This window comes from Lates calcarifer, linkage group LG7_2 (genome assembly GCF_001640805.2).
Source record: "Lates calcarifer isolate ASB-BC8 linkage group LG7_2, TLL_Latcal_v3, whole genome shotgun sequence".
NCBI classification, from domain to species: domain Eukaryota; kingdom Metazoa; phylum Chordata; class Actinopteri; family Centropomidae; genus Lates; species Lates calcarifer.
In genome coordinates, this window is record NC_066854.1 from 1,122,592 (window position 1) to 1,147,698 (window position 25,107).

Consider the following 25,107-nt stretch of genomic DNA (forward strand, 5'->3'; position numbering starts at 1 on the left):
ATCTTGTTTTTCTAAATGAGAAAGTTGTGTGAGAAAAAGCAGGAATCATTAGATCCGCCCAAACCACAAAACAATTCAAACTGATTAAATAAAAGATTTTTAAAAACTCTTCACTGTTCATCTGCCTTTATTCATTTACAAGAAATCTTCTCATGTTCATTTCCCTGCAGGAAACAGATCTGAGTACAAAAGTCCTTTTTCTCTCACTGACATGATGAACAGAATAAAAAACAAAAACACAGAGTGGATGTGTTGCACAGCTGCTGCTGTCAGGCATCAGTGATAATACAGATTGATGTGAAGCTGGTAAAGCACTGCAGTGACATGAAAAGATAACTACATTTACATGATGAGATGTTACATGCATCTGAAAAAAAACTATCAGTTTCCTCCTCTGCAGCTGTTCCTCAGAGGTTAAAGGAGCATGTGGAGGTGAACACACAGCTGTATGGATGTGGACTCTGTGGCCCCCTGCTGTTCACAGGGAGACACTGCATTCCCCTTCTGATGGTAGTGGTGGTCATTTACGTTATATAATTATTTTTGTGTGTCCTATGCGATAGCCACAGCAAACACACTGACCACACAGTACATGGTGCGGTTTTCCCATCTCACAGTGCAGCTTCCTGCAGACACAAAAACACAAACCACAGTTAGGAGAGAAAAGAACAAATGCAGGAGATTTTCAGGTCCAAAAGTTTGCACTAGATCCAAAACAGAGCTAAACAAGGCAAGAAGGGTTTTCCACAGGACAAGGTCAAACACATTTTTAAGAGGAAGTCTGCTGGTTCTAACTAACATCTCATCACTTCTTCATCACTACCCCCTGCAATATTTAAAACTGATACATCGACCACGTCAGTGTTTTCTTGTGTTAACCAGTTTTTACTGAGGAACAGCAGCATTAATTCTGCTGCTGCTGAATCAAGTCCCACCTGATTTGTGTTGTATCTGTAAATAACTATGAGTTGTAAATGTAATAAGATGCCGCTGGCTGAGGGTTTGTGCAGCAGACAGGAGGATGTCTTCTCTTTGTTCTGTCTGTTCTTATATGAAATGTGTTGATGTTGGACCTGCAGTGTGCAGTAGAAGACACGTCTGCTCTGTTCTGTATCTGCTGACTTATTGGTGAAACATCTTGTATAGTGTGTACGTGTCGTTACCGTCCATGGCAGTGTCCCAGTAGCAGGAGTTTGCTGTGTGGAGTCCTGCTCCTGTTTTCTGCATCACAGCACACGTCACTGCTCAGACAAAACAAGCACATTAATCATCATACTACCCTTTGACTTTCTGAGAAGCTACAAGAACAAACAAGGACTGAATTTCACACATCACAGGATGAAAGGAGACGCTCATACCGATGTACTTGTAGGGTTTCCCCTGTTTGACTAGCTGTGTGAGGCAGCGCTCCACGATGCTGGCGGTCCACTTGTTCACCTGACTCTGGCTGTAGTCGTCACCACCTACGACGTTCTCGATGCACTGAGACAAACACAAACACATGCACAGTGTTTACAGTCATGTGGAAGTCACTGGATGCTGCTTCACCCTGAGGAAACTGAAACAAACACTGCAAACATTGTTCGCATTCCCATAAACATCACTGTTAAGTGAAATAAAACTCTTTAGACGTTTCTCTCAAATGTGACAAAAACAAATGTCCCTGAAAGCAGCTTAAAGCCATTATCTGATCATGTGTCTGTGTTTTGATCTGGAATGTTTCATATTACTTTGAAAGTCAGTATGTCTAACCATGAACCAGATCCTTTAATAGTGTGAACCAATAATGAACCTCAGAGAGACTCTCTCCCTTATTCCCTCATCTTGGATATAAACCAATTAAAACATTGTCTGGAGAACATATTGCATGTTTTATAAGAGCCCCTACAGTTACACACATCTCATCACATATTAAAGTTTAATTAAACGATTTAAACACTGACATCATTATATCATGACTGTTCCTATGGTTTTCATTTATTCATGAGAAGAAGAAGTGAGTAGTAAAACACTGACAGGGACCATTTTACTGCTCAATGAGTACTTTTACTTTTTGAATTTTGTAAATATTTAAATGCATAGAGTATTTTCATTACATAAATAAATAATCTGAATACTTTTTGATTTAAAAAGGTTTTTTAAAGGGGCAAATAAAAAGAAATCTTACCTCTTTGACAATGTTGTCAGCTTCTTCAGAGTTGAAGGAGCCCTGAAAATGAGAATCAACAACACTTCAAACACTAAAAATATCCAGATTACCACAACTTTAACATATTATTTAACAGCAAAACAATTAACAACACATCTACAGTATAACTGCATGCACATGAAAGATTAGAAATATATAATTTACTCATTTTAACATTATTACTAGGCAGAATAGCCGCAGTTTAACGTGAAGGCCCTGTAGGATTTTAACTGAGGTTAATATTAGACGTTTAAAAATTATAATGTCACTTCCAACACTACTACTGATCCTCTAAGTACAATGAGAGAGTCACTAGCTAATTCAGAGTGTAATATGCAATGATATATTATGATTTTACAACGAAAAGACAGCGTTATTTGGGTGCAGGTTAATATAAGGAGTGGCTGTAACGACCCCGGAAAATCAAAATAAAAGCTGCTTCAGGAACATACCTCGTTTCCGTTATGATATTCCTCCATCCCCGTCATTTATCTCCGGTTCAAAGTGGGTGAAGTGTTTGTTTTTTAAATTAAAAGTGAAGGAAAAAGGCGAAGCGGCTCGGAGAGAAAAATACAGAGCTGTGGCTGCGGACTTCCTTCCTGCGACCTGTCAACAGTCAACGACGGCGGAAAAGAACGACACGAGCCCCGGGGAGCGGCCGCCCCCTGCTGGCGACTAACGGAACTGCGAGATAAAGCCCAGTCACAAAAAACTGGGGAAAAATTCTAGAAACAATCAATTAAGTTCCTGTAACTAACTCAAAATAATATTTATTACATACATAAGACATTGGGTTTAAAATATCTCGTTTAAACTCACCCGTATTGTTGAATATCAGCCATTAGTCCTGTCCATCACCATGGCGACTGCAGACAACACAGGTGTCGTTAATTAACATTAATGATGGCAGCTGTGCTCGAAACAAAATCCAATCTATCCAACATAATAACATTACTTTGAGAATTTTCGAAAAATTGCGAAACAATTTCTGCCGACAAAATATTATTTACACACATTTTTGAGACAGCTAAAATAAGCCTGTTAGCTAATATTAAAAAATATCTTGACGTATTCACATAAAAAATTAATACCTGACTCCCAACAGTTGTATGTAAAGTAATCCTTTCTTTCTCGCAGTTTTTATCCTGTGTCTTTCTCTTCTTTTATTCTTCTTTTACTTCTCAATTTCAGTTATTTATTCAAAATTAGCTGTAGCTGCAACCAACATGGTGGACCACCGGAAGTTGGTCTTCTTCGTGACTTTTGATTTCACATGGATTTAAAAAAATAAGTAAATACGTTTTTTTTTCATCATAAAATATACATGTATAAAAGTAAAGTGAATCTCTTAAAGGCTTTATACAATATTTTAAATTAAGTCTGCAGTTACTACAAATTTTATCAGGGCTGTATTAACATATATTTGACTTTTTTGTTTATATTTTTATACAAACTTTATGTTATAACTGTACATTTCCTTGCCACCTAGGCTTCAATGTCATATTTTTCCAGTAATAACAACAATTTATCATTTCATAAGAAAAACTGGAGGAAAATCCTTCTTTTAAATGTACTTGGTGAGTAAACCAGTGTTTAATCGTGACAAAAAATAAAGACACATGTTCAACTTTATATCAAAATGCTTTAGTGATATCACAAAAAAAATCCAAATGATAAAAAATTAACATGAGAGTCAGTTAAATGAGATTATCATGTCAGAATATAAAACAGATGCATCTCCTTGAAATGCATCCAGATCACATCAAAAGTGCAAATGTGCTCAAGGACCATGTCGCAATAAATACGAATATTTACATCCTCACAGTTTAAAACTCACACACACACACACACACACACACACACCTTGAGGTTCAGCTGCTGGGTAGGAAACGTGTCACACAACGACAAAGTGAAAACCCTCCCAGCAGCTCGGTGATACTGGTCACACTGGTGGACGAGGCTCAGCTGTAGGTCACTTGTGAACAGACAGTGGATAAAGTTTAGTGGTTGATTTTAAAGCTGCACTCGCAAAGATGGCGTGCTGGTGGCTCCACACACAGGCAGGAGGAAGGAAAGGAAATCAAATATAATATTCTCAGTTCTCAATAAAACAGTTCCGATTTCACTCTTAAAGGAATACTCTGCGTAAAAGCTTTGAAGTGTGAAAACAGTCACTTGGATTCACAGCAGTTATAGTGACTACAAGAGAAGAAAAAAGCATCAAAACATCTTTAGAAATGCCTCCAAATCACAAGATATCAATCAATGAATAGATTAGTCGATTGACAGAAAATTAATCTGCAACAATTTTGGAAACTGAAACTGAAAAAAATCCAGTTTCCAGCTTCTAAACTCTGAATATTTTCTGGTTTGTGGTGGATATTTTTCACACTCTTCTGTATCTGAATCGGTTAATAAAGAAAATAAATAGTTGCAGCAGTTGGAGTCCATTTTAACTGCTGTGAATCCAACACGTAACAGAGACGTCACAGCGTGCTGACACCTGGAGGACACCTCTACATCACTGCAGCCAGGTGAGACGTCAGACCACTGGACGTCTGCAGACACAAGATTTTCACAGTTTTCTGCAGCGTCTCTGTTTGACTGATATGACGAGTGTATTTACATAAAAACCCGTCTGAGCGGAGTTTAAACACCACAGAGGAGCTGGGTGATAGTGCGCACCACTGACTCCTGAGGGGAGCTGCTAACGAACCTTTCACACTTTGGTCTGACTCCTCTTGATAACTGAGGCCACCTGAGAGTTTGGTTCCTGGGATCAGAGGACAGTACAGGCACCAGAGCGAGGCCCTCTGGCTCCGGGGGGCAGGGGTTTCTGCTGCGCTCCACCTCTGTTTCTGTCTGGGTTGCTGCCCCCGGTGGCGGGGTGAGGAGGCTCTCCCTGGGCGGCTGCATCCCCGCTGACGGTGCCCTCCGCCAGGGTTTGGTCCCTGTCGTTGGTCTGCTTCGATCTGGAGAGGGACAGCCGTCTGAAGAGGGAGAGCTGAGGGGAGGACGGAGGAGAGAGTTTCAGGAGGAGTAAAGGATGTTCAGATTTAAACACTGATGGAGCCAAAGCATAATAAACACACTGTGTAACAGATTTATCCTGGTCTTAAAGACATCTCAGCCTCTGTAAATGAGCTGCACAGACAGACTTCCAGGTTTCTACCTTCTTGTTGGAGCCTGATTGGCTCTTTGAGTTGCCCTCTGCCGTCCCATTGGCTGGTTTGGTGCTGACGCCGGTCCTCTCCTCGCCGGTGGCTTCAGGCTCCTCAGTGATTTCAGCCGCTGTTGAGATTAAAACATTGCAGGTTTTTATTATCACCTCCATTTTATGAAAATATTCTGTGGTGATTTCTGTTTTTATTTCTGTAGTTTGCTGTGCTTTGTCTGTCAGTGAAATGAATTAGAAAAATTCAACTTAATAAGGTGATTGTTGAGACAACAACCCTGGAGCAGAAACTCAGTCACCTCTCTGCTCTCCATCAGGCACAGACTCTTCTTTCAGCTCCTCAGGCTGCTGCAAAGATGAGATGTTACGTGTTAGTGTGACAGGAAACGTTTCTTTAATGAACATCAGACGTTAAACTCAGCTCTGTGAACCTACAGGAGTCTCCTCTGCCGACTTCTCTGTCGACTTGTCCAGACTGTGTGATGACGGCCCCTCTGTCTCAGCCGACGTGTCGTTCTCCTCCTCCTCCTCCTCCTCCTCTTCCTCCACCTCTTCATCATCAGCGTTCTCCTCCTCCTCCTCGTCCTCCTCCTCTTCCTTTTCTTCTTCCTCCTCACCTTTGCTCCACGTTTGAGCAAACTCTTTTGTCAAATCCTGACAAGAGAAATCACAGCATGAAAAGAGAGACATTTTTCAGCTTTACATTTTAAGAGTACAGAATGAAATGGCTTGGATTAATTTTCCAGAAGAGTTCCGTGTGTTAGGTCTAGGTCTAGGTCTAGGTCTACCAGCTGACAACAAGGTATAGAAGCAGTTGGACACATGAGGGAGGACAGGACACAGGTTGGAGAGGAAGGTTAAAGAAGTGGACTGGAGGCTCTCAGCGTCTGACAAGCAGCACTGAGCTCCTCCAGACTGCAGCAGGGAATGATGGGAAGGGATTACAGTTGGGATTATAAACACAGAGATGATGGCGTGACAGGAAGAAGAAAATGAGCCCCACCAATCACACACTCAACAAACCAGGTGAATGATGTTCATGCAGGGTTTGCTGAAAACATCAGTGGCCTGGTTGATCAACAGAAATGTTCTCACAACAATCTTTCTAATCAATAATTTAAAATTCAATTAAATTAATTATGAAGAAACTCATTATTCTCTGGTTAAAGCTTTTCTACTTTGAGGATTTGCTGCTTTTCTGTGTTTTATATCACTGTAAACTGAATATCTCTATATATCACTACCAGACTCCATTGACAAAAACAGGGATTTTACTGGGAGCTGCTGGAATACCACTGCCTCCATCTGTTAGTGTGTCTGTGTTACTGTGGGACTTTCAGTGGTGGAAGAAGTAATCAGATACTTTACTGAAGTAAAAGTACCACACAGTAACACAGACACACTAACAGCAGTATTCCAGCAGCTCCCAGGAAAATCAGCACTTTTATCAATGGAGTCTGGTAGTGATATATAGTGATGTTTCTTGTTAAACTAAAAGGATCTTCCTCTAATAAAAAGCTCTGTCTCTGTAGGAAACCTCTCCATAATGTTGTCAGACACATAGAAACAACATAAACCAAGTGAGACACAGATATTTATTAGAAAAGACAGACATGAACAGAAATAGAAGAAGAATGAAGGTAGAAGGATCATTCCATATAAATATGTTCATTTTTTATTCAGCCAAAGATTAAGGCACTGTGTCTGAAGAATAAACTGGTGTTTTGTTTCTGTTGTTTCTATATTACAATACTGTTTGACTGGTTGTGTTGCCTGCTGCTCTTAGATCTCATAGAAATGAACCAAAGTGAACAGAATATAACAGAAAAATACTGTGTACTGCGTCATCATGGAGCAGAAGCAGAGAAAAAACAAAGAAAGCTGCCAAAAAACAAGTAAACAAAGCTTACAACAAAACATAACACAAATTTGATCCATTTTTAAATGTACACTATAACTTTACAGCAACAGCACGAGAGACAAAGGCTGAGAGGAGTTACAAAAGCAGTTCAGGATGAAACATCAGGGAAAGAAGAAGCTCGACAAGCAGCTCAGAAATACACTGATCAGAAGTGAGATGATGTGATGAGCATGAGCAGAAAGGCACAGTGTGTGAGTGGTTCCTGCAGGAGCAGAAAGCACAGGATGTATCAGCCTGTAAACAGGTTCATCCAGGATGAGCATGAACACAGGCCTCAAATATTCTCAAAAATCTGAGCAGAAAGTTCAGGTAAACCTCAATCAGGAAACAACCCTGATATAATACAAATCAGCTGATGTGAACATTTTGGTAAAATCTTTAATCTTTAAATCATTAATTCAGGTGAGAACAACACCTGCAGCTTCTTTCAGGCATTGTTCACTCTTCTCTGATCATGAAGGTGTAAAGATAGAAAAGAGACTTTCTGACTTTTCACAGATCAAACAGTGAATCGAGAAATGAATGGGCAGCTTGATCAATAATGTAACTGATGGCTTATTTCAGGTTGAGGTACTGAGGTAAAACATCACCCCAGAACTCCTCTGACTCCCCCGCCGCCTGACCTTTGACCCCTGACCTCTGTTTAGATTTAGTACTTTGTCTTTTGACTTTCTTGACCTCTTCCTCCTCCTCCTCCTCCTCCTCTTCTTCTTCTTCCTCCTCCTCATCATCATCATCCTCTTCCTCCTCAGCCTCTTCGTCTCCTCCTTTGCTCTCTTTCTCTTCAGTCTCACTTTCACTTCCTGCTGTTCTGCTTTCTTCCTCCTCTTCCTCCTCCTCCTCCTCTTCCTCGCTTTTTTGTTCCTCTTCTTCTTCTTCTTCCCCCTCCTCCTCCTCTTCTTTTTCTTCTTCCTCCTCCTCCTCCTCCTCTTCTTCTTCTTCTTCTCCCCTCCTCCTCCTCTTCTTCCTCCTCCTCTTCCTCTTCTTCCTCCTCCTCACTCTCACTCTCCTCCTCTTCCTCTTTTCCTTCCTCTTCCTGCGCTTCACTTTCCTCCTCCTCTTCACTCTCTTCTTCCTCACTACTCTCCTCCTCAGCACTACTCTCCTTTTCCTCCTCTTCCTCCTCCTCTTCTCCCTCACTCTCACCCTCCTCTGAAGACTTTAAAGACTCACTTTCACCCTCCTCTTCCTCGCCCTCACTCTCCAAATCTCCCTCTTCTTCCTCACCTTCCTCCTCCTCGTCTTCAGTCTCTCTTCCCTTGCTTTCTGTGTCATGACTTGACCCTTCCTCCTCCTCCTCCTCCTCCTCTGCGTCTCCTCCTTTGCTCTCTTTCTCTTCAGTCTCACTTTCACTTCCTGCTGTTCTGCTTTCTTCCTCCTCTTCCTCCTCCTCCTCCTCTTCCTCAGCAGCGCTCTCCTCTTCCTCCTCATCTGCATCAGTTTCTGACTTATCCTCTGGCTGAAGAGTGTCGCTGTCATCTTCTTCCTCTGTGACTTTCTTAACGCTCTCTTCCTCCTCCTCCTCCTCCTCCTCTTCTTCTTCCTCCTCGCTCACATCTGCACTCGTTCTCTGCCCCTCCTCATCTTCATCCTCCTCCTCCTGCTGTTTGGCAGCTGCAGAGTCTGTCTGCTCCTCACTTTCATCCTGACTTGTTCCCTTCTCGTCCTGACTCGTGCTCACCTCAGGACTCTCAGGTGCAGGTATGATGTTGATGCTGACGGCCGACTTGTTGCTGAAATCTGCGGCGTAGGATTCTGATTCGTCGCTCCTTGATTTCCTGCCTCTCAGGACGCCACGGCTGCTGTCAGACGGGGATGGTGATGGTGAGCTAACACGGCCTCTGGACGCCACCTCGTGCGCTAACACCGATCCGGCTGCGAGTGAGGCAGCTCCAGCGAGCAGGCCGAGACCTGACGCCTCTTTAACTTTGGACTCTTTTTTTGACTGAGCCTCTTTTTTGTTTTTTTCATTCTTTGATTTTTTGGATAAATCTGCCTCCTCTTTAGATTTGGAGTGTCTTTTCACCTCAGAAACCAGTCGGGAGCTACTCGTGCTTTCCTCGTCACTCAGGTGAAAGCCAGGTGAGTCCCTGTGACTGCGTTTACCTGGTGAGCTAACTGCTGCACGTTGACTTTGCACGACTGTCGGTTTGCCTCTCACAGGTTTAGCCTGCACTTGCTTCACTTTGGCCCCTGCAGGTTCAGAGCTGCCACCTGAAGCTGTCCTTTTTATTTCAGGACTTTGTTTGGAGCCTTGCACCTGCTTCCTGCTGACCTCTATCAGCTGGCTTTTACCCTGAGCTGGCCTGGGACGCTGCTTAGACGCTGCCTTCCTGATGTCCCCTACACTCAGAGCTTTGTTCTTACTGGGTCTCTTCTCCAGCTCCTCCATGGACATAATCAGATTCTCTTTGTTCTGGCTTGTTGTCTTAAGTCTCTGTGGACTGCGAGAGGCCAGAGAGTGAGCGCTGTGGCTCCTCAGGAGCTCGGTGGGCAGCGCCTGGCGAGCAGAGGCGGTCTCGCTCTTACGAGACGGGGAGGTTGAGGAGAAACTACTCTCTTTCGAGAGCTTTCTCTCCTTTGTTTGGTTCTCTTTCTGTCCTATAACGGTCTTACCATGCTTACCCTTCCTCTACGCCCGGCACGAGAAAGCAAGAAGAGGATGAAAAAGAGGCATGCATTAGAAAGAGACAGAGACATGAGGTAATTAATGAGAGAATAATGGAAAACAGAATGAGAGGAGGGAAGGTAGTGAGAACACAGCAGAACTAAATGTTGTTTTACTTTATATTAAAGCTGATGTAAATATGTCACATGACTAACTGATGAACTGTGTGTAAAGAAGATGGAAACAACCACAGATATCATCCTGATGGAAAACGTTTGTGGAGTAAAAACTGTGCAACATGTTTTTAAAGTGGCAACAGGACAACTTTTTGTTTTAACTGCTCGTTATGATAATAACTCCATTGCAGCTTAGACTGGTTCCCTATGAGCTTCTCTTTCTGGCAGGTGTGAATTTTTGTGAAATTAAGGCTCGATTTACGGCACAAAGGAAGTTCCTCTGCCACTGATCAACCAGAACAGAGAGAGGACAGAGCTTCTGTTTCTCCTGGTAGCTACTGGTAGTTTCCCCCAGGTAGAGGAGACGTCTGCCTGTGGAACAGTTCCAGTAACTGTGGAGCCTCGCTGTTGACTCCCTCGCCCTCTCGAGTCACAGAAGGTGAAACTTGATGGAGAGAGTTCTTTTCCTGGTCTTTTCCTCTGGGATTTTTACAGCCAACCAGGATTTGACAATGGAGAGAGTTCCAGGACCTCAGAGGATTCAAACCAACAGTCAGCTGGTTTTATTTCTACTGGATCAGTCAGTTACTAAACCTGCTACTTATTAATACAACCAGGTGTTTACTCTGGCTCTGAGATCAGATTCTGGTTGTTTCTTGCTTTGGACAATAACCATGTCTGCTAACACCAATGATAACAGTCAGAAACAAACCGATGATTCCCTGTCCTCTCGCTAATCTAAACTTATTCTATCCTTCTTTGCCACATTAATACCGTTTGGAAACACGAGGGGGCAGAAGTTGCCTGTTGCCACTTTACCAAATCTACCTTTAGCAAAAGTTCCCTTCTCTCGTGTTTGACTGTGACAGACGAAGTGTCTGAGTTACCTTCTGAACTGGAGACAGAGTGAGTGTTTTATCACCAGGATCCATCTTCATCACATGTGTCTATCAGGAGGAGAGAAAGGAGGAAATGAGCAGAAACTACTGACAGTAATCCTCTGCCGTCCACGTGGAGGTCAGAGGTCAAAGAAAAGCAGTGTCCCTGGGAGCGGCACGTCTCTCACCATGTTGAGGAAGTCAGTGGTTTCTCCCAGGCCTTTAACGCTGTCGGTGTCAGTCAGGCTCTCAGCAGCGCTGTCTGTCTCGCCCCCTGCCTGCGCTGACGAGACAGAAAAGAGGGACGCCATGTTAGTCCAATCAGGTCTAACTGTGTACCACATTTTTCCTGATGCTGCCTGGTTTGATCCCAGGGTGTCAGAGCGTTTATATATTTTGAAGGAGGAGGAGGTGGAGGTGAGGTAGGTACCCTTTTTCTTTGACCCCGGGCTCCCGTGTTTGTGGGTGCCGTTGGGAACCTTCCCGTGCCTCAGCTCAGCCGGAGGCAGCCTGGGCGGGATGGTCTGGCTGGAGACGGGCGGCGGCGGGTGGAGGTAGCTGGGCGTCATGGTGGGCAGAGTGCGGAACATGGCGCCGAACTGATCTGGAGATCGCTCCTGTGGAGAAACATCAGCAGAGTCACATGGTAGAGACAAATATAAAGTCAGTGTGGATGAATCCAGCGTCCGTGCTCTCACCCTCTCCCTCCTGCGAACCCGGGCGGAGAGGCTCCTCTGCAGGGTGGAGGAGTCGCCCGTGTCCCCCAGCAGCTCCACGTACGGCTTCTCCAGGTAATCCTCCGTCACGTCGTCCTCCTCCAGCGTCACATCGCCGCAGCTCTGATCCCTCGGCCGAGCCAACACCACCATGTGACAGCCGCCGCACACAGCCTGGACACACCAACATTTTTTATCCATCACTTTAAAAATTGCTGAATTACTCACAACATCAGGAGCCAAATGAAAGGAGCAAACACCCACTGCCTGAACGTTATACTTGAGGAAGCGGGGACACAGAGTTGGTTTGAACTGGTTGGTGAAGTTTTCTTCTCCCAGGCCCAGTTTGCCATGTCTGCCGTCTCCAAACGTGTACAGCAAACCGCCGTCTAATAACAAACACAACAGCAGCATCTCAGTCTGTTTGTCTGGCGGTGAAAGAGAGGACAGGTAAAAATAAATATTTACCAGTGATGACAGCGGTGTGATTCTCTCCACAGGCCACCTGACAGACACGACCCTTCTTGAAGTGTTCGACCACACGCGGCAGCCGAGACTCGAAAATAAACGTCCCGTGGCCGAGCTGTCCGAACTGACCGAGGCCGAACGTGTACACGTCATCCTCTGGGAGAGATGGAAGAAACAGACAAGAGTGTTTGTGTAATCGTGTAAAGTATCTGATTACTTCTCCCACCACTGAAAGTCACACACACACAGTCTGGTATTAATATATGCTGATGTTCCTGGTTAAACCTCTTTAATAAAAAAGCTCTGCTCCTATCATTGTCAGACATGTATAATAACTCATCTTTGCTGTTACCTGTAAGAGCCACAGTGTGTCCGCCCCCACAGGCCACCTGCGTCACCGGCTCCTTGATGCTCTTCACCAGCTGAGGGACTCGGTGTCGGGGCAGCTGGTCGGTGCCCAGACCCAGTTTGCCGCTGTCGCGCTCGCCAAACGTGTACAGAGCTCCGTCCACTGAGACACAGAGGAGGACGCTTTTAACACAACTAAAACTAAAAGCCTGCACTAAACACACATAATTCACACACACTCTGCTCACCTGTCACTAAGGCAGAGTGGTAGTATCCACAGGACACCCAGCTGATCGGCTGCCCCACGCTGATTTCCTGTGGCGAGGAGGCGTGACTCTCCTTCCCCAGACCAATCTGACCCTCCGTGTTGTCACCCCACATGAACAGCTTACCGCTCTCTGTGATGGGATCACACACACAAGCATTTATGTGTATGTGCTGACAATGTCCAGAGTTAGAAGATTTTTGGAGAAGGTCAGAGGCAGTGTCTGGGTCTGACCTGTGAGAGCAGCTGAGGTGTTTGAGCCGGCAGCGAGCATTTTGATCGGCCCGTGCGAATCAAAGAAATCGACTCTCTGAAACGCCGTCCTCTCCTCGCAGTCGCCGAGCCCCAGCTGACCCTCACTGTTCCCACCTGAGGCGTACACTTTTCCCTGAGCTGCAGGGGAAACACAGAGGAAAGGAAAAACTGAGCGAGACGCCAAAGACATAAAATTCATCTTTAACTGAATCTAAATCCTCCAGGATTCACTGACCGGTGCAGATGAGGGTGTGGTTTCTGCCACAGGCCACAAGCTGAACTTTCTCAGACTTCAGAGCTGAAATCACATCAATGACATTTTAATAAACAAGTCTGTGTATTTATTTATCTTTACACAACCACGACTGCACAAACATGGTAGTTGACAAAAGACCTTTAAGTTTGACATTTAGCTTTTCCCTGTGCTGTCAACCATCCCACAGGGTCTTCATAAGAGGACGCCAATTTGCTTTGGACCCAGATCTGTCAACATGTGAGCCCATGATAACAAGAGAACCTTTGAAATCATCTCCCAACTAAATTTATACTTTTATATATTTAAAAAAATAATTACAAAATCAATTTGCACCTAAAATCTAGAACAAGCTAAAGGTTTAAAGAATCAGATGATGGGAGTTTGTCTCGTTATTTAAGCCTCCTCATCTCTGTATCATTTTCCATGACTTTAGTCTCTCTGTCTCCCTCTGTGTCTCTAGATTAGAGCAGATTATGGACCCTCCAGATTGGGATTACAGTTGTAACAAATCTCTGAGTTTCCTCACTGAGTCTGAAATTAGCCTGCTCTATGAACTCATCTCAACATTTTCTGTCTGTCAGATGTTTTTGTGGGTTCAGAGCTTTTTATTTAAGACTAGTGACTAAAAATAGTTTCCTGTCCTGGCTGAAGGAGGCGTCTCCTCCTCTGAGGGACTCCCTCCTCACGTCTCCTTGAGGACGCTGAAGGCAGCTGTCAGTGGCAGCACTAACACACAATACTCGTCCTTTCCAGACTAAAACAGGGAACTGAGAGCTGTGTAAAGACCGACCTTTGACACATGTTGGCTTTTTCACAGTCAGTTTGGACCCCAGACCGAGCTGGCCCCAGTTGTTGCTGCCGAACATGAAGAGTTTCCCATTTTCTGTGGAGATGAAGAAAAAACAATCTGACAGGCTGAGTGGGGTTTTTAGTTTGCAGTGATAAATTACATCAGTAAATTATGTTTCATGGTAAACAAGAGGAAAACGTGTCAGGGTAAAACTCAGATACTGTACTGTAAAAGTTTTCAACACATTTCCAGCACAGATGGAAACTTACCTGTTATTAAGGCGGTATGTTCGTCCCCACAAGCTATTTTGAGAGGGACGTCATTTTTAAGCCAGAACTTACTGGGGACATTTTCAGCAAATTTACTCTTTCCAAAAGTGAAAACTGCTCCTGATTCTGTTAGAAAAGAAAACCAGTAAAAAGGCAAAATGATTATTTTAACGATTGATCAATCAATCCCGTGTCCATAAACCATCAGAAAGTAATTTGTTAACCATCTAAACTTTGGTATTTTTGCCTTTAAAACGACTTTAAACAATTAATTGATAATCAAAATAGTTGCTGATTCACCTCAGCTAAACTCTTTTTCTTCCTTTCACTGCTGAGATCAACTATAATCTTTGAATCTTATATTTCTTACGTAACATATTGAATCTGTTCATTAATAATAGTCAACAGCTTCATCCATTATCTGCCAATCCAAAACTAATGTTACTTTACAGTCTTTAGCAAGTGTACGTCAACTAAGCCAACAGATATAATCATTATGATACACTGATGTGAGGGTTTTAAACCAACACAAACCGTGTTAACATTTAATTACAGAGCACGTTTCAAAACGAACTTTTACAGTACTTCACAATGAGGGAGAAGAGAGAAGAAAAATGTAAATAACAATTACAGTGAGCAGCTAAACCAGTCATGAGGATTAAACAAGCTGAATATATTAATAACGGGCAGATTAAAGCGGAGAAAGTGAATGATGAACGGTTTATTTTCGGTTAGCATGCCGGCTAAAGCAGAAGCTAACAGCAACAACCTGGACCGTTAATTAGCCGCCTGATGTTGGCTAACTGACATTTTATATTTTAAACGGTTAGTAACGGACTCAGAGAGTCTGCAGTAATGAGGTAGTGATCGTTACCGACCTGGTATCTCGTCCTCAGCCTCCCCTGCCATCTCTGCGGGACTTTAATCCGCTTTGCTCGGTGTCGTGGGCGTGTTTGGTGCCCCTCTTGTTTTCGACTCGGACAACCCGGAAGTAAACAAAACGTCTCCTAGGTTACGGCGCTGGCTGTGTCTTGCTTAAAGGGACAGGACGTGTTTGTTTTTTGTTACTTTTTCAGTAGTAAAAAGTAAGGAAGTACATTCACTGAAGTACTGTACTTGTATACAATTTTTAGATACTGTTTTTAGGTACTGTAGTATTTTATGTAGTAGTATTTTACATTTTATGCTCCTTTATACTCCACTAAATTCAATTTATTATTTATGGTTACAAGTAACTTATCAGATAAAGATTTCACATTTATTTACATTTTAAACAATGATGATAATCATACAAAGTACAACACATTGTCACAGATGAATGAGTGGTTTCCAGCCTTTTTGGCATGTGAAAAAAAACAGTGTAGTTTTGTCACATTTCAGATGTTTGTCGTGTGGTTTCAGTTCACAGGGTTTATTGAATCAAAATAAAATCAACCAGCAATTTGAAGACATTGTCTTTTTTGATGTTTTTTAATTGAGAAAGAATAAATAACCTGTGCAACCCTAATTTAGTGCAGGACTGTTGTATTAGATTGTATTAGTTTTATTCAGGTGCAGCTAATAAACTAAGTGTATTTAGATGAGAGAAAACTGTGCATTTTGAGACAGGACACTTACACCTTCTAGTTTTTTAGCATTTCATTTCTACTCAGCAGAGAATCTACAGTAGATTCCCCAGTGATCACTGGTGAAGCAGCCACACTTCAGCTTCTCCAGCCCGACCAAGCCCATGCTGTCAGGGTCCACCTGCGGGACCCCGTCTCTGTAGGAATCCTGTCATAATGTTGTCACATACTGATAATAACATTCAAGACTTTACCTCAAACAGGCTGTGACTGTTGGGCCTCGTCTCCTCGAACCTTCCCATCATGCCACAGAAAGACAAATCCATGTTCCCTCCTTAGTTTGTTCCTCGAGTTCTGACCCAGAAATAAAACACTCGGCTCTCTCCCATGATTCTCAGCGGGCTTACTCCAGAAACACTGCACTGTCTGACCCTGCTGCTGCTGCTCCAGGACTTAACCTGCTCCAGAATTAGGCAACAAACAGTTTAGACATCAGCTCCCAGCTCCTGAGATTAAAACCTCAGAAACATAATGGAGCTTTAATCTGCTCCCAGAACAGTTCAGTCATTAGAGCTTCATCTGATTTTAAAATCACAGGCTGAAGTTTTAGAGACAGAAACAAGACTGTTTCTAATTAAAGGGTTATTACAGTTAAATCCTGTATGAAACAGTCTGAGCTGTGTCCAGTAGAAACTATTTAAAAAGGAGTAAAAATAAATCACTGGTTCCTCTGACATGAGAAGATTAACTGATTTCCATTCAGTCCTGAACTGAAACAACAAAAATCTGAGTTTCCTCACAGAAATACTAAAACACCACCTGATTACCTGCTGCTGGACATGAAACTATCAATTCATTTACTTTATTTTTCATCTTAATCATTTATTCAAACAAAAATGACTCATTTTCTGGTCTTTTCCTGACTCTTACTTTCTCTTACCTCTGGTCCTGACACTAACACAACTCTGTCTTTAACTTTTCTGCTGGAACTGAAGCTTCCAGTTTCTCCATGAAGAAGAAGCCTGACCAGTTCATCTGCTGCTGAAGAGTAAACACAGGACAAAGAATAAACTTCATGGTCTTTATTAGTTTGGATCAATGTAAAATGAGGCAGGAAACTCATGATGGTCGACTGGAATGTGCAGAACTGAAAGGAGTGAGTCCAGACAGCGTCGCAGTAACACTCTTTGGTGTTGAGCTGGTCTTTGTGGGACCAGTGGAGCGATGAACAGGTGTTTCGGCGATCTAGTACTCCTCTCCTTCGTCCTCCTCCCCGACGCTGTCGGTTCCCACCTCTTCGTAATCCTTCTCCAGGGCGGCCATGTCCTCTCTGGCCTCCGAGAACTCTCCCTCCTCCATCCCCTCTCCCACGTACCAGTGGACGAAGGCCCTCTTGGCGTACATCAGGTCGAACTTGTGGTCCAGTCGAGCCCAGGCCTCGGCAATGGCGGTGGTGTTGCTCAGCATGCACACGGCCCTCTGCACCTTGGCCAGGTCTCCTCCAGGAACCACGGTGGGAGGCTGGTAGTTGATGCCCACCTTGAAGCCTGTGGGACACCAGTCCACAAACTGGATGCTGCGCTTCGTCTTGATGGTGGCGATGGCCGAGTTGACGTCTTTGGGCACCACGTCTCCGCGGTACAGGAGGCAGCAGGCCATGTACTTGCCGTGACGAGGGTCGCACTTCACCATCTGATTGGCCGGCTCGAAGCAGGCGTTGGTGATGTCAGCGACAGAGAGCTGCTCGTGATAGGCCTTCTCTGCAGAGATGACAGGGGCGTAGGTGGCCAGAGGGAAGTGGATGCGAGGGTAGGGCACCAGGTTGGTCTGGAACTCCGTCAGGTCCACGTTCAGGGCGCCGTCGAAGCGCAGGGAGGCGGTGATGGAGGAGACGATCTGTCCAATCAGCCTGTTGAGGTTGGTGTAGGTGGGACGCTCGATGTCCAGGTTCCTGCGGCAGATGTCGTAGATGGCCTCGTTGTCCACCATGAAGGCGCAGTCCGAGTGCTCCAGGGTGGTGTGGGTGGTCAGGATGGAGTTGTAGGGCTCCACCACGGCCGTGGACACCTGAGGAGCCGGGTAAACCGCAAACTCCAGCTTGGACTTTTTGCCGTAGTCGACGGAGAGACGCTCCATCAGCAGAGAGGTGAAGCCAGAGCCGGTTCCTCCTCCAAAGGAGTGGAAGATGAGGAAACCTTGGAGCCCTGTGCACTGGTCGGCCTGCGGGAGAGATCGAGGTTTTAACACGTCGTCACGCCACATGACTCCTGTGCTTCCTCAGTTTAAAACATTAAAACACTGAGGACTTGAACTCACCAGCTTACGAGTCCTGTCCAGAACCAGGTCGATGATCTCCTTTCCGACCGTGTAGTGACCACGAGCGTAGTTGTTGGCGGCGTCTTCCTTCCCGGTGATCAGCTGCTCAGGGTGGAAGAGCTGTCGGTAGGTTCCAGTTCGAACTTCATCTGAGGAGCAACGAGAAAACGGGTTCATCCTGATGCTTCAAAAATCTGTTTAGTCGTATTTTCAGTGAAAAAATACCCCAAACAGTTACTAAGAAAAAATTAAATAGTGAAACTAGAGTAAAGTGAGTGTTTACCGATGACTGTCGGCTCCAGGTCCACAAACACAGCTCTGGGAACATGTTTTCCAGCTCCAGTCTCACTGAAGAAGGTGTTGAAGGAGTCGTCTCCTCCTCCGATCGTCTTGTCGCTGGGCATCTGACCGTCCGGCTGGATGCCGTGCTCCAGGCAATACAGCTCCCAGCATGCATTGCCCATCTGGGTGCCGGCCTGGCCGACGTGCATAGAAATACACTCACGCTGCAGAAACACAAGGGAACAACGATCAGTTAAAAAAAATAAAAATACAGAGGCTCAGACACCATGAACCAGTTCACACTGTGTCTCTGTTAGTTTGTTCAGTTTTATCTAAGCAGTGAAGACACTGACCCAGATCACACATCAGCTCCTCAGAGCCTGAACCTGTCGCCATGATACGCCCTGGTTTTATTTTTATTCAAGGAAACATCACAGCACAGAAACGTCTTCATCCGATTCAGTTAAGAGTCAATTAAAGAAAAAAAAGAAGAATGGCTGATATATAACTTAAGGACATTTTAAGGTCTTTAATACCAACATCAGTGTCTACTTCAGGTGTTTAGAGGAACATTTATTCAGTCCTGAGCCTCAGGTGAAGTCTTTGTGCAGACCTGATGAATCATCCCTGCTGAGTCACATGACCTGTGGGGGGTTAACTCTGCCCCCCTCCCTCCAAACTGAGACTGAACAGCAGCTGATCAGTTAAAAAAAACAGGGAGGAACGTAAACCCCCCACACCGGCAGGAGGAGGTCCTCCTCTCTGCCCCCCCACACTGCTCACTCCCTGCAAAGCACTACCTTTGTGTTACATTCACGGACAGGGCGTTATCTGATGGCGCCTACCAGCTCACACTCGGAAATAACCGTTTCACTCTCAGTTCCCGCACTAACACCGGCCGCATGGTCCACGCGGTCTTCTACAAGCTATCTGAATTATTATTTCTTTTAAATTAACAAGATGAATAAGTTTAACGATTTAACGGGGATTTTGTCGGCCATTTTTTTGAAACTGCGCCAGTACTTTGGCCTCGTTCCACGTCATATTAACGATACGCACACACAGGCGGGATCATTACAGACAGACGACTTTACGTCTATTTAATGACATTTAAACGATTATACGCAATTTTAAATCTACATATGAGCTGTTCTACATTTAAATACGTATCATTTAATGTCCGGAAAACAGCATTTGAAACAAAAAAATGCTTCATTTTTAACAGCAACAATAGACAGTCTTTAACCGATGATCTAAAACACAGAATACGATTTTTAAAAAGTGTTTTAACTTAAATACTCACCATTTTGTCTGACTGTTTTTCTCCTTCTCACCGACGTTGAAGTATCGGCAGCTGAAGGCAGTACTGAAGGGAGGAAGTGAAGCTGATGGTATTTATAGCTTTTCGAGGGGCGGGGCCAAAGGGGCAGTTTGAATTTCCTGTCGGCGGGAGCGGACGTTAGCCTGTGCTGCATTCAAGTACAGCCCAAAAAAGGAAGCTTACAGTTTAGCTGCATCATCTGAGGGACAAGGTTACTGCAGTCAGTGCTCAACAAATGTAATTTAAGACTTTTAAAGACTTTTTAAAAAACAACATGGGATATAATTTAATACCTTTTTCACAGAATAAGAATAGGAACAATAAGGTTTACATATATTTATTGAGTACATGTATTTATTGACATTTATAGCACATTTTGTCAGCACTTCCCAGTTGTTTAGTGATTTCTAATAATATAATTAGTCAATTAATGTGATCTGGACCTAATTAAGTGGCATAAAATGTGTGGATGAGTTAGTCAATTAAAAAAATAATTGATTGGTGATGCCAGAAACACCAGAATATAGGACTGATCAGCCTCCTGCAGAGCAATACTATCACAACAATCCATTTTTTATTGATTGATTTGTTTATTTTTTAAAGTTGGTTAGATTTATTATTTATGCCTTTCAGAAATTCCTTTTGCGTCTGCGGCAGTTGTCAGATGAGGACATGAACAGATGACATTACAATTAAAGACTGACGTATTTTAAGGTTTTGGACTGTTGGGACTAAAACTCACAGTTTAATTGTCAAGTAATTGTATTCATAAAAATAGCAGTACAACAATTACTTTTATTGCTACAAAGCATGAAACTAAAACACAACAACTTTTGTCTGTTTTTCTACCCAACAAGGAACATGACTACAGGCTGTGTTACTGTAATATACTCTGAAAGGCACTTAAACTCAAAGTTTTATGTGTGATTTTTCAGTCTGCAAGGGAGAATACAAACATAAAGAACCCTGGTATAATCCCAATTATAATCCCAAGTATTTTCATTATGTAAGGCATTGCGTGTGGCTGTGAGGAGGTATTAGATTTAAGTTTAGTGCTTATCAGTTGAGGTGGAGCATGAATGTGCAGACTGATTGAGGGCCGTGTTGTGTTATCAGACACTGACAACAAAGCACACCAACGGAAACATGTCTCAGTTTATTGTTTCAAGACAAAGACATATATGAAAGATGATATGCTGACACAGAATTCCTCCTAATCGCTCCAGATCGTGACATGAATTTTGCACATGATTCAGGGATTGATGTTGATAAATATCTGTTCAATATAGAATATTATATTATTTGGAATTTGGTCTTTCCTTACTCTCTTCTTACTATAAAATGCAGCTGTTTCCTGTTTCCTGAGGCAAAGATCAGGAGGAATTTTAGCACCTGTTGAGACAGCATGAATTTGCATTTTAACTGCAGCTAAATGTCACAGTTACTGCCAACCAGACCTGTGGATTTTCACACAAGGAAAAATGACGTGTAAAAGTTCAAACTAGATACCATAAAAGAATGAATATGAGTTGAAACAAAAGGTCTCAGTATGCTTCGAACAAAGTCTTTGTCAGATTGTTTAAGAGAGGTTGACAATTTTAGTAAGTTCCCAAAATAGACTAATCTGAGATGAGAGACAAAAAAAATCATGTTTTGTCCCTCTATCATGTTTAAAAGCTGGACAACAGTCAGATGACACATGTAACCTAGTTTGTTTGAAGCATAGTGACACCAAACAGACACAATAAGTGTTGGCTTTGTTTGCTGATTTCCAATTTAATATTCCTCCCCCTCTTCTTCTCCTTCATCCCCAAGGGTGTCAGTTCCCACCTCTTCGTAATCCTTCTCCAGGGCAGCCATGTCCTCTCTGGCCTCCGAGAACTCTCCCTCCTCCATCCCCTCTCCCACGTACCAGTGGACGAAGGCCCTCTTGGCGTACATCAGGTCGAACTTGTGGTCCAGTCGAGCCCAGGCCTCGGCGATGGCGGTGGTGTTGCTCAGCATGCACACGGCCCTCTGCACCTTGGCCAGGTCTCCTCCAGGAACCACAGTGGGAGGCTGGTAGTTGATGCCCACCTTGAAGCCTGTGGGACACCAGTCCACAAACTGGATGGTGCGCTTCGTCTTGATGGTGGCGATGGCCGAGTTGACGTCTTTGGGCACCACGTCACCACGGAATAAAAGGCAGCAGGCCATGTACTTGCCGTGACGAGGGTCGCACTTCACCATCTGATTGGCTGGCTCGAAGCAGGCGTTGGTGATCTCTGCTACTGATAACTGCTCGTGATAGGCCTTCTCTGCAGAGATGACAGGGGCGTAGGTGGCCAGAGGGAAGTGGATACGAGGGTAGGGCACCAGGTTGGTCTGGAACTCCGTCAGGTCCACGTTCAGGGCGCCGTCGAAGCGCAGGGAGGCGGTGATGGAGGAGACGATCTGTCCAATCAGCCTGTTGAGGTTGGTGTAGGTGGGACGCTCGATGTCCAGGTTCCTGCGGCAGATGTCGTAGATGGCCTCGTTGTCCACCATGAAGGCGCAGTCCGAGTGCTCCAGGGTGGTGTGGGTGGTCAGGATGGAGTTGTAGGGCTCCACCACAGCTGTGGACACCTGAGGAGCTGGATAGATCGCAAACTCCAGCTTGGACTTTTTGCCGTAGTCGACGGAGAGACGCTCCATCAGCAGAGAGGTGAAGCCAGAGCCGGTTCCTCCTCCAAAGGAGTGGAAGATGAGGAAACCTTGGAGCCCTGTGCACTGGTCAGCCTGCGGGAGAAATGAAATATCAGATTTCCTTCCACACTCTAACAATCTGAACTGAAATATGACATTTTTGCAGGAAAACTGACCAGTTTACGAATCCTGTCAAGAACCAGGTCAATGATCTCTTTGCCAATGGTGTAGTGACCACGAGCGTAGTTGTTGGCTGCATCTTCTTTTCCAGTGATCAGTTGCTCAGGGTGGAAGAGCTGTCGGTAGGTTCCAGTACGGACCTCATCTGTAAATGGGAAACATTGACAACATTATCAAACATTTCCAAATCCAGTTAATTGTTGAGCCAAGAAAACATCCCCAGACTATTTGTTATTATTCTCCTTTCAAAGAAATCCTATGATCTTACCGATGACTGTCGGCTCCAGGTCCACAAACACAGCTCTGGGAACATGTTTTCCAGCTCCAGTCTCACTGAAGAAGGTGTTGAAGGAGTCGTCTCCTCCTCCGATCGTCTTGTCGCTGGGCATCTGACCGTCCGGCTGGATGCCGTGCTCCAGGCAATACAGCTCCCAGCATGCATTGCCTATCTGGGCTCCAGCTTGGCCAACATGGACAGAGATACATTCACGCTGCAAGAACAAGTGGATCAGATGTCAAGAACTTCTTAAAACAAAGTTACAGAGCCTTCTTAAATGAAAGAAAATAAAGATCACTATAACTGGCCACACAGTGCATCCCAATCTGGAACATCAGATCCATAAAAAAGTAATTAAGATTTTGTGTTAAACCTAGTGCTAAGATGTATTTTCCTAAAAGAGGAGCTTTCATTTGATCCCATTGAGACAAACTAGAGATCCCACCCTCAGGCATACAGTGTGTTCAATACTGGCTGCAGGAACATTTAAAAAAAGACATCAGAGAGTGTGTTTCACTTTAAATAAGAAGGAAAAACATTAAAAATACCTCACAAGCCAATTATGCCATGAAGTGACTTGACTGTTCTACAGAGCAGTGCTGTCACAAACTGCCTCTTTAGCTATAATGACCAAATACAAATTAATGGGTATAACACAGTTTGTTGATATCTATCATGTCTATCTTTCCGAGGTGATTTTTTCCACAACTCATCAAATGTAGCTCATATGTGAAACTAAAACACAAAATAAAAGTCCTCACCATGTTTTCGTCTCTTGAAGCAGTCCCTTGTTCACCTGAGATGAGTGGCTGGGGATGTTGTGTCAGATAGGAGTGCAAGAAGCTGCTTTATAGCACAGCATCACTAGGCAACGGCCCGGCATGTTGTGGTAACTGGAGGAGCCGGAGAAGCAAACACCATCTCCTTCGATGAAAGATGAGCAGGAAGAACACAAAAAAGAAAATCTACTGGCATGCTCCCCTGCACAGATCTAAAGAACAACGACTGTTGTTACACAAATGAGTAACCACCAACAAAGACCGAGTGGCTGCGAAATATGACCCATAACAGTTTGGCCTCTCCTCAAATTTCACATTTTAGATTAAAGGCATGTTAGTTGTTACTATGCAGTGAACAGGCAGAGGTTCAAACTTGCTTAAGGACACTTAAACAGGCTGTTGGAAACATTGGTTTACCTGCTGAGGGATCAAACCCGCAACCTTTCAGTCACCAGGCAAAAAAAGCTTGTGTATATGGACATAACAATTCTCTAACGGAGCACTGTTCAAATGAAAATGTGCTCCTGTTAACATGGCACATTTGTAGCCTCAGTTTTCTAATCTTGCAGAGGAGAGAAAGCAGATACCTCCCCAGAGTGACCTGAATAGGCTTCTGTTACAGATCACTGTTGCATCACCACTTTGGTCGAGATTCATTTGCAATGCAAAGGTAGCCGTTTGCCGGGGGAAAGCATTAGAGCACGCTTCTCTCTAAGGCAGGTGACATTTGAGATTACTGTGTCTTTTCCGGCAGGTGACAGAGCACTGATAAATGTGATGAATATTTCCAGTGAGGTTTAAAATGTAGCTTCCTTCCTAACAAGAGTGAAAACCTTTGAGGAAATCCTAGTTTGTGTTTCTATCAGTACACTGCTGTATGAGTTGAAAAAGGCTCGTACATGTTACCTCTGTATCTTAAGGTAACCGTAGAGACATAATGACAAACTGCTTGAGTCTGCCAAGAAACTATTGCCAGAACATGCTCCCATGTAGTTTCCCTAGTTACTCTTTTCTCAGGCCTTCTTTGCTCTTGGATGTCAGCTGGTAATAACAGGAGAGGCAGTGGTTTAAAGAGGTGTGTGTGTGCACTGAACTCAACAGCAAACACTGTCATTGCTGGAGTCCACAGAGAGCTAAAGGGAGAAACTAATCATCAGCACAACACAGGGAGGGGGTGGTTTCTGTGTTCTGCAAGGCCTCTCATTGTCACAGGACAGAATTTATTACCTCTTCTCTCAAATTTTAGCACAAATAAAACAGATAAATGCTTTGCAGTTTAGCTTTATTTTTCATTTCGTTTCAGTATTTCCCAGCATGCATTGCCCATTTGTATGCCAGCCTGACCGACATGGACAGAGATACATTCCTGCTGAAAGAAGAAAATAGGTCAAGTTAGTAGAGGCCATTTCA

The 25,107-nt window shown here is 44.0% G+C and overlaps 4 protein-coding genes across 4 annotated transcripts; all 4 read right to left on the reverse strand.

Annotated features, from left to right (window-relative positions):
• Positions 1 to 109: 109 nt before the first annotated feature.
• LOC108873165 (dynein light chain Tctex-type 1) lies at positions 110 to 2,810 on the reverse strand. Its single transcript, XM_018661302.2, has 5 exons — positions 2,641 to 2,810; positions 2,168 to 2,209; positions 1,359 to 1,482; positions 1,164 to 1,241; positions 110 to 626 (listed from the first exon to the last, which is right to left on the reverse strand). Exons 1-5 carry the CDS (start codon positions 2,674 to 2,676, stop codon positions 553 to 555), a joined length of 354 nt encoding a protein of 117 aa, XP_018516818.1. The 5' UTR covers positions 2,677 to 2,810; the 3' UTR covers positions 110 to 552.
• Positions 2,811 to 7,763: 4,953 nt separating this feature from the next.
• rpgrb (retinitis pigmentosa GTPase regulator b) lies at positions 7,764 to 16,814 on the reverse strand. Its single transcript, XM_051065914.1, is given in 16 exon segments — positions 7,764 to 8,229; positions 8,231 to 9,916; positions 10,956 to 11,015; positions 11,135 to 11,229; positions 11,377 to 11,563; positions 11,645 to 11,836; positions 11,927 to 12,051; positions 12,131 to 12,286; positions 12,483 to 12,641; positions 12,727 to 12,876; positions 12,978 to 13,136; positions 13,234 to 13,296; positions 14,045 to 14,137; positions 14,314 to 14,439; positions 15,192 to 15,347; positions 16,133 to 16,814. Coding segments are annotated over 15 exon segments (3,672 nt in total). The 5' UTR covers positions 15,223 to 15,347; positions 16,133 to 16,814; the 3' UTR covers positions 7,764 to 7,839.
• A 131-nt stretch (positions 16,815 to 16,945) lies between these two features.
• Positions 16,946 to 19,912, reverse strand: LOC108873135 (tubulin alpha chain). The gene is made up of 4 exons (XM_018661261.2): positions 19,780 to 19,912; positions 18,478 to 18,700; positions 18,195 to 18,343; positions 16,946 to 18,098 (listed from the first exon to the last, which is right to left on the reverse strand). The coding sequence occupies exons 1-4, from the start codon at positions 19,780 to 19,782 to the stop codon at positions 17,124 to 17,126; spliced, it is 1,350 nt and encodes a 449-aa protein (XP_018516777.1). The 5' UTR covers positions 19,783 to 19,912; the 3' UTR covers positions 16,946 to 17,123.
• A 1,022-nt stretch (positions 19,913 to 20,934) lies between these two features.
• On the reverse strand, positions 20,935 to 23,821 carry si:ch211-114n24.6 (uncharacterized protein LOC795591 homolog). Its single transcript, XM_018661254.2, has 4 exons — positions 23,680 to 23,821; positions 22,910 to 23,132; positions 22,638 to 22,786; positions 20,935 to 22,554 (listed from the first exon to the last, which is right to left on the reverse strand). The coding sequence occupies exons 1-4, from the start codon at positions 23,680 to 23,682 to the stop codon at positions 21,574 to 21,576; spliced, it is 1,356 nt and encodes a 451-aa protein (XP_018516770.1). The 5' UTR covers positions 23,683 to 23,821; the 3' UTR covers positions 20,935 to 21,573.
• Between the last annotated feature and the right edge of the window lie 1,286 nt (positions 23,822 to 25,107).

Coding starts and splice junctions, on each gene's coding strand:
- si:ch211-114n24.6 (XM_018661254.2), bottom strand. Junction 22,787..22,909: donor CCTGGAGCCGACAGTCATCG/GTAAGATCATAG, acceptor TCCCATTTACAG/ATGAGGTCCGTACTGGAACC. Junction 22,555..22,637: donor TTGACAGGATTCGTAAACTG/GTCAGTTTTCCT, acceptor TTTCTCCCGCAG/GCTGACCAGTGCACAGGGCT.
- LOC108873135 (XM_018661261.2), bottom strand. Junction 18,344..18,477: donor CCTGGAGCCGACAGTCATCG/GTAAACACTCAC, acceptor GTTGCTCCTCAG/ATGAAGTTCGAACTGGAACC. Junction 18,099..18,194: donor TGGACAGGACTCGTAAGCTG/GTGAGTTCAAGT, acceptor TCTCTCCCGCAG/GCCGACCAGTGCACAGGGCT.
- LOC108873165 (XM_018661302.2), bottom strand. CDS start 2,676: ATGACGGGGATGGAGGAATATCATAACGGAAACGAG. Junction 1,483..2,167: donor CTGACAACATTGTCAAAGAG/GTAAGATTTCTT, acceptor TGTTTGTCTCAG/TGCATCGAGAACGTCGTAGG. Junction 1,242..1,358: donor GAAACCCTACAAGTACATCG/GTATGAGCGTCT, acceptor TTGTCTGAGCAG/TGACGTGTGCTGTGATGCAG.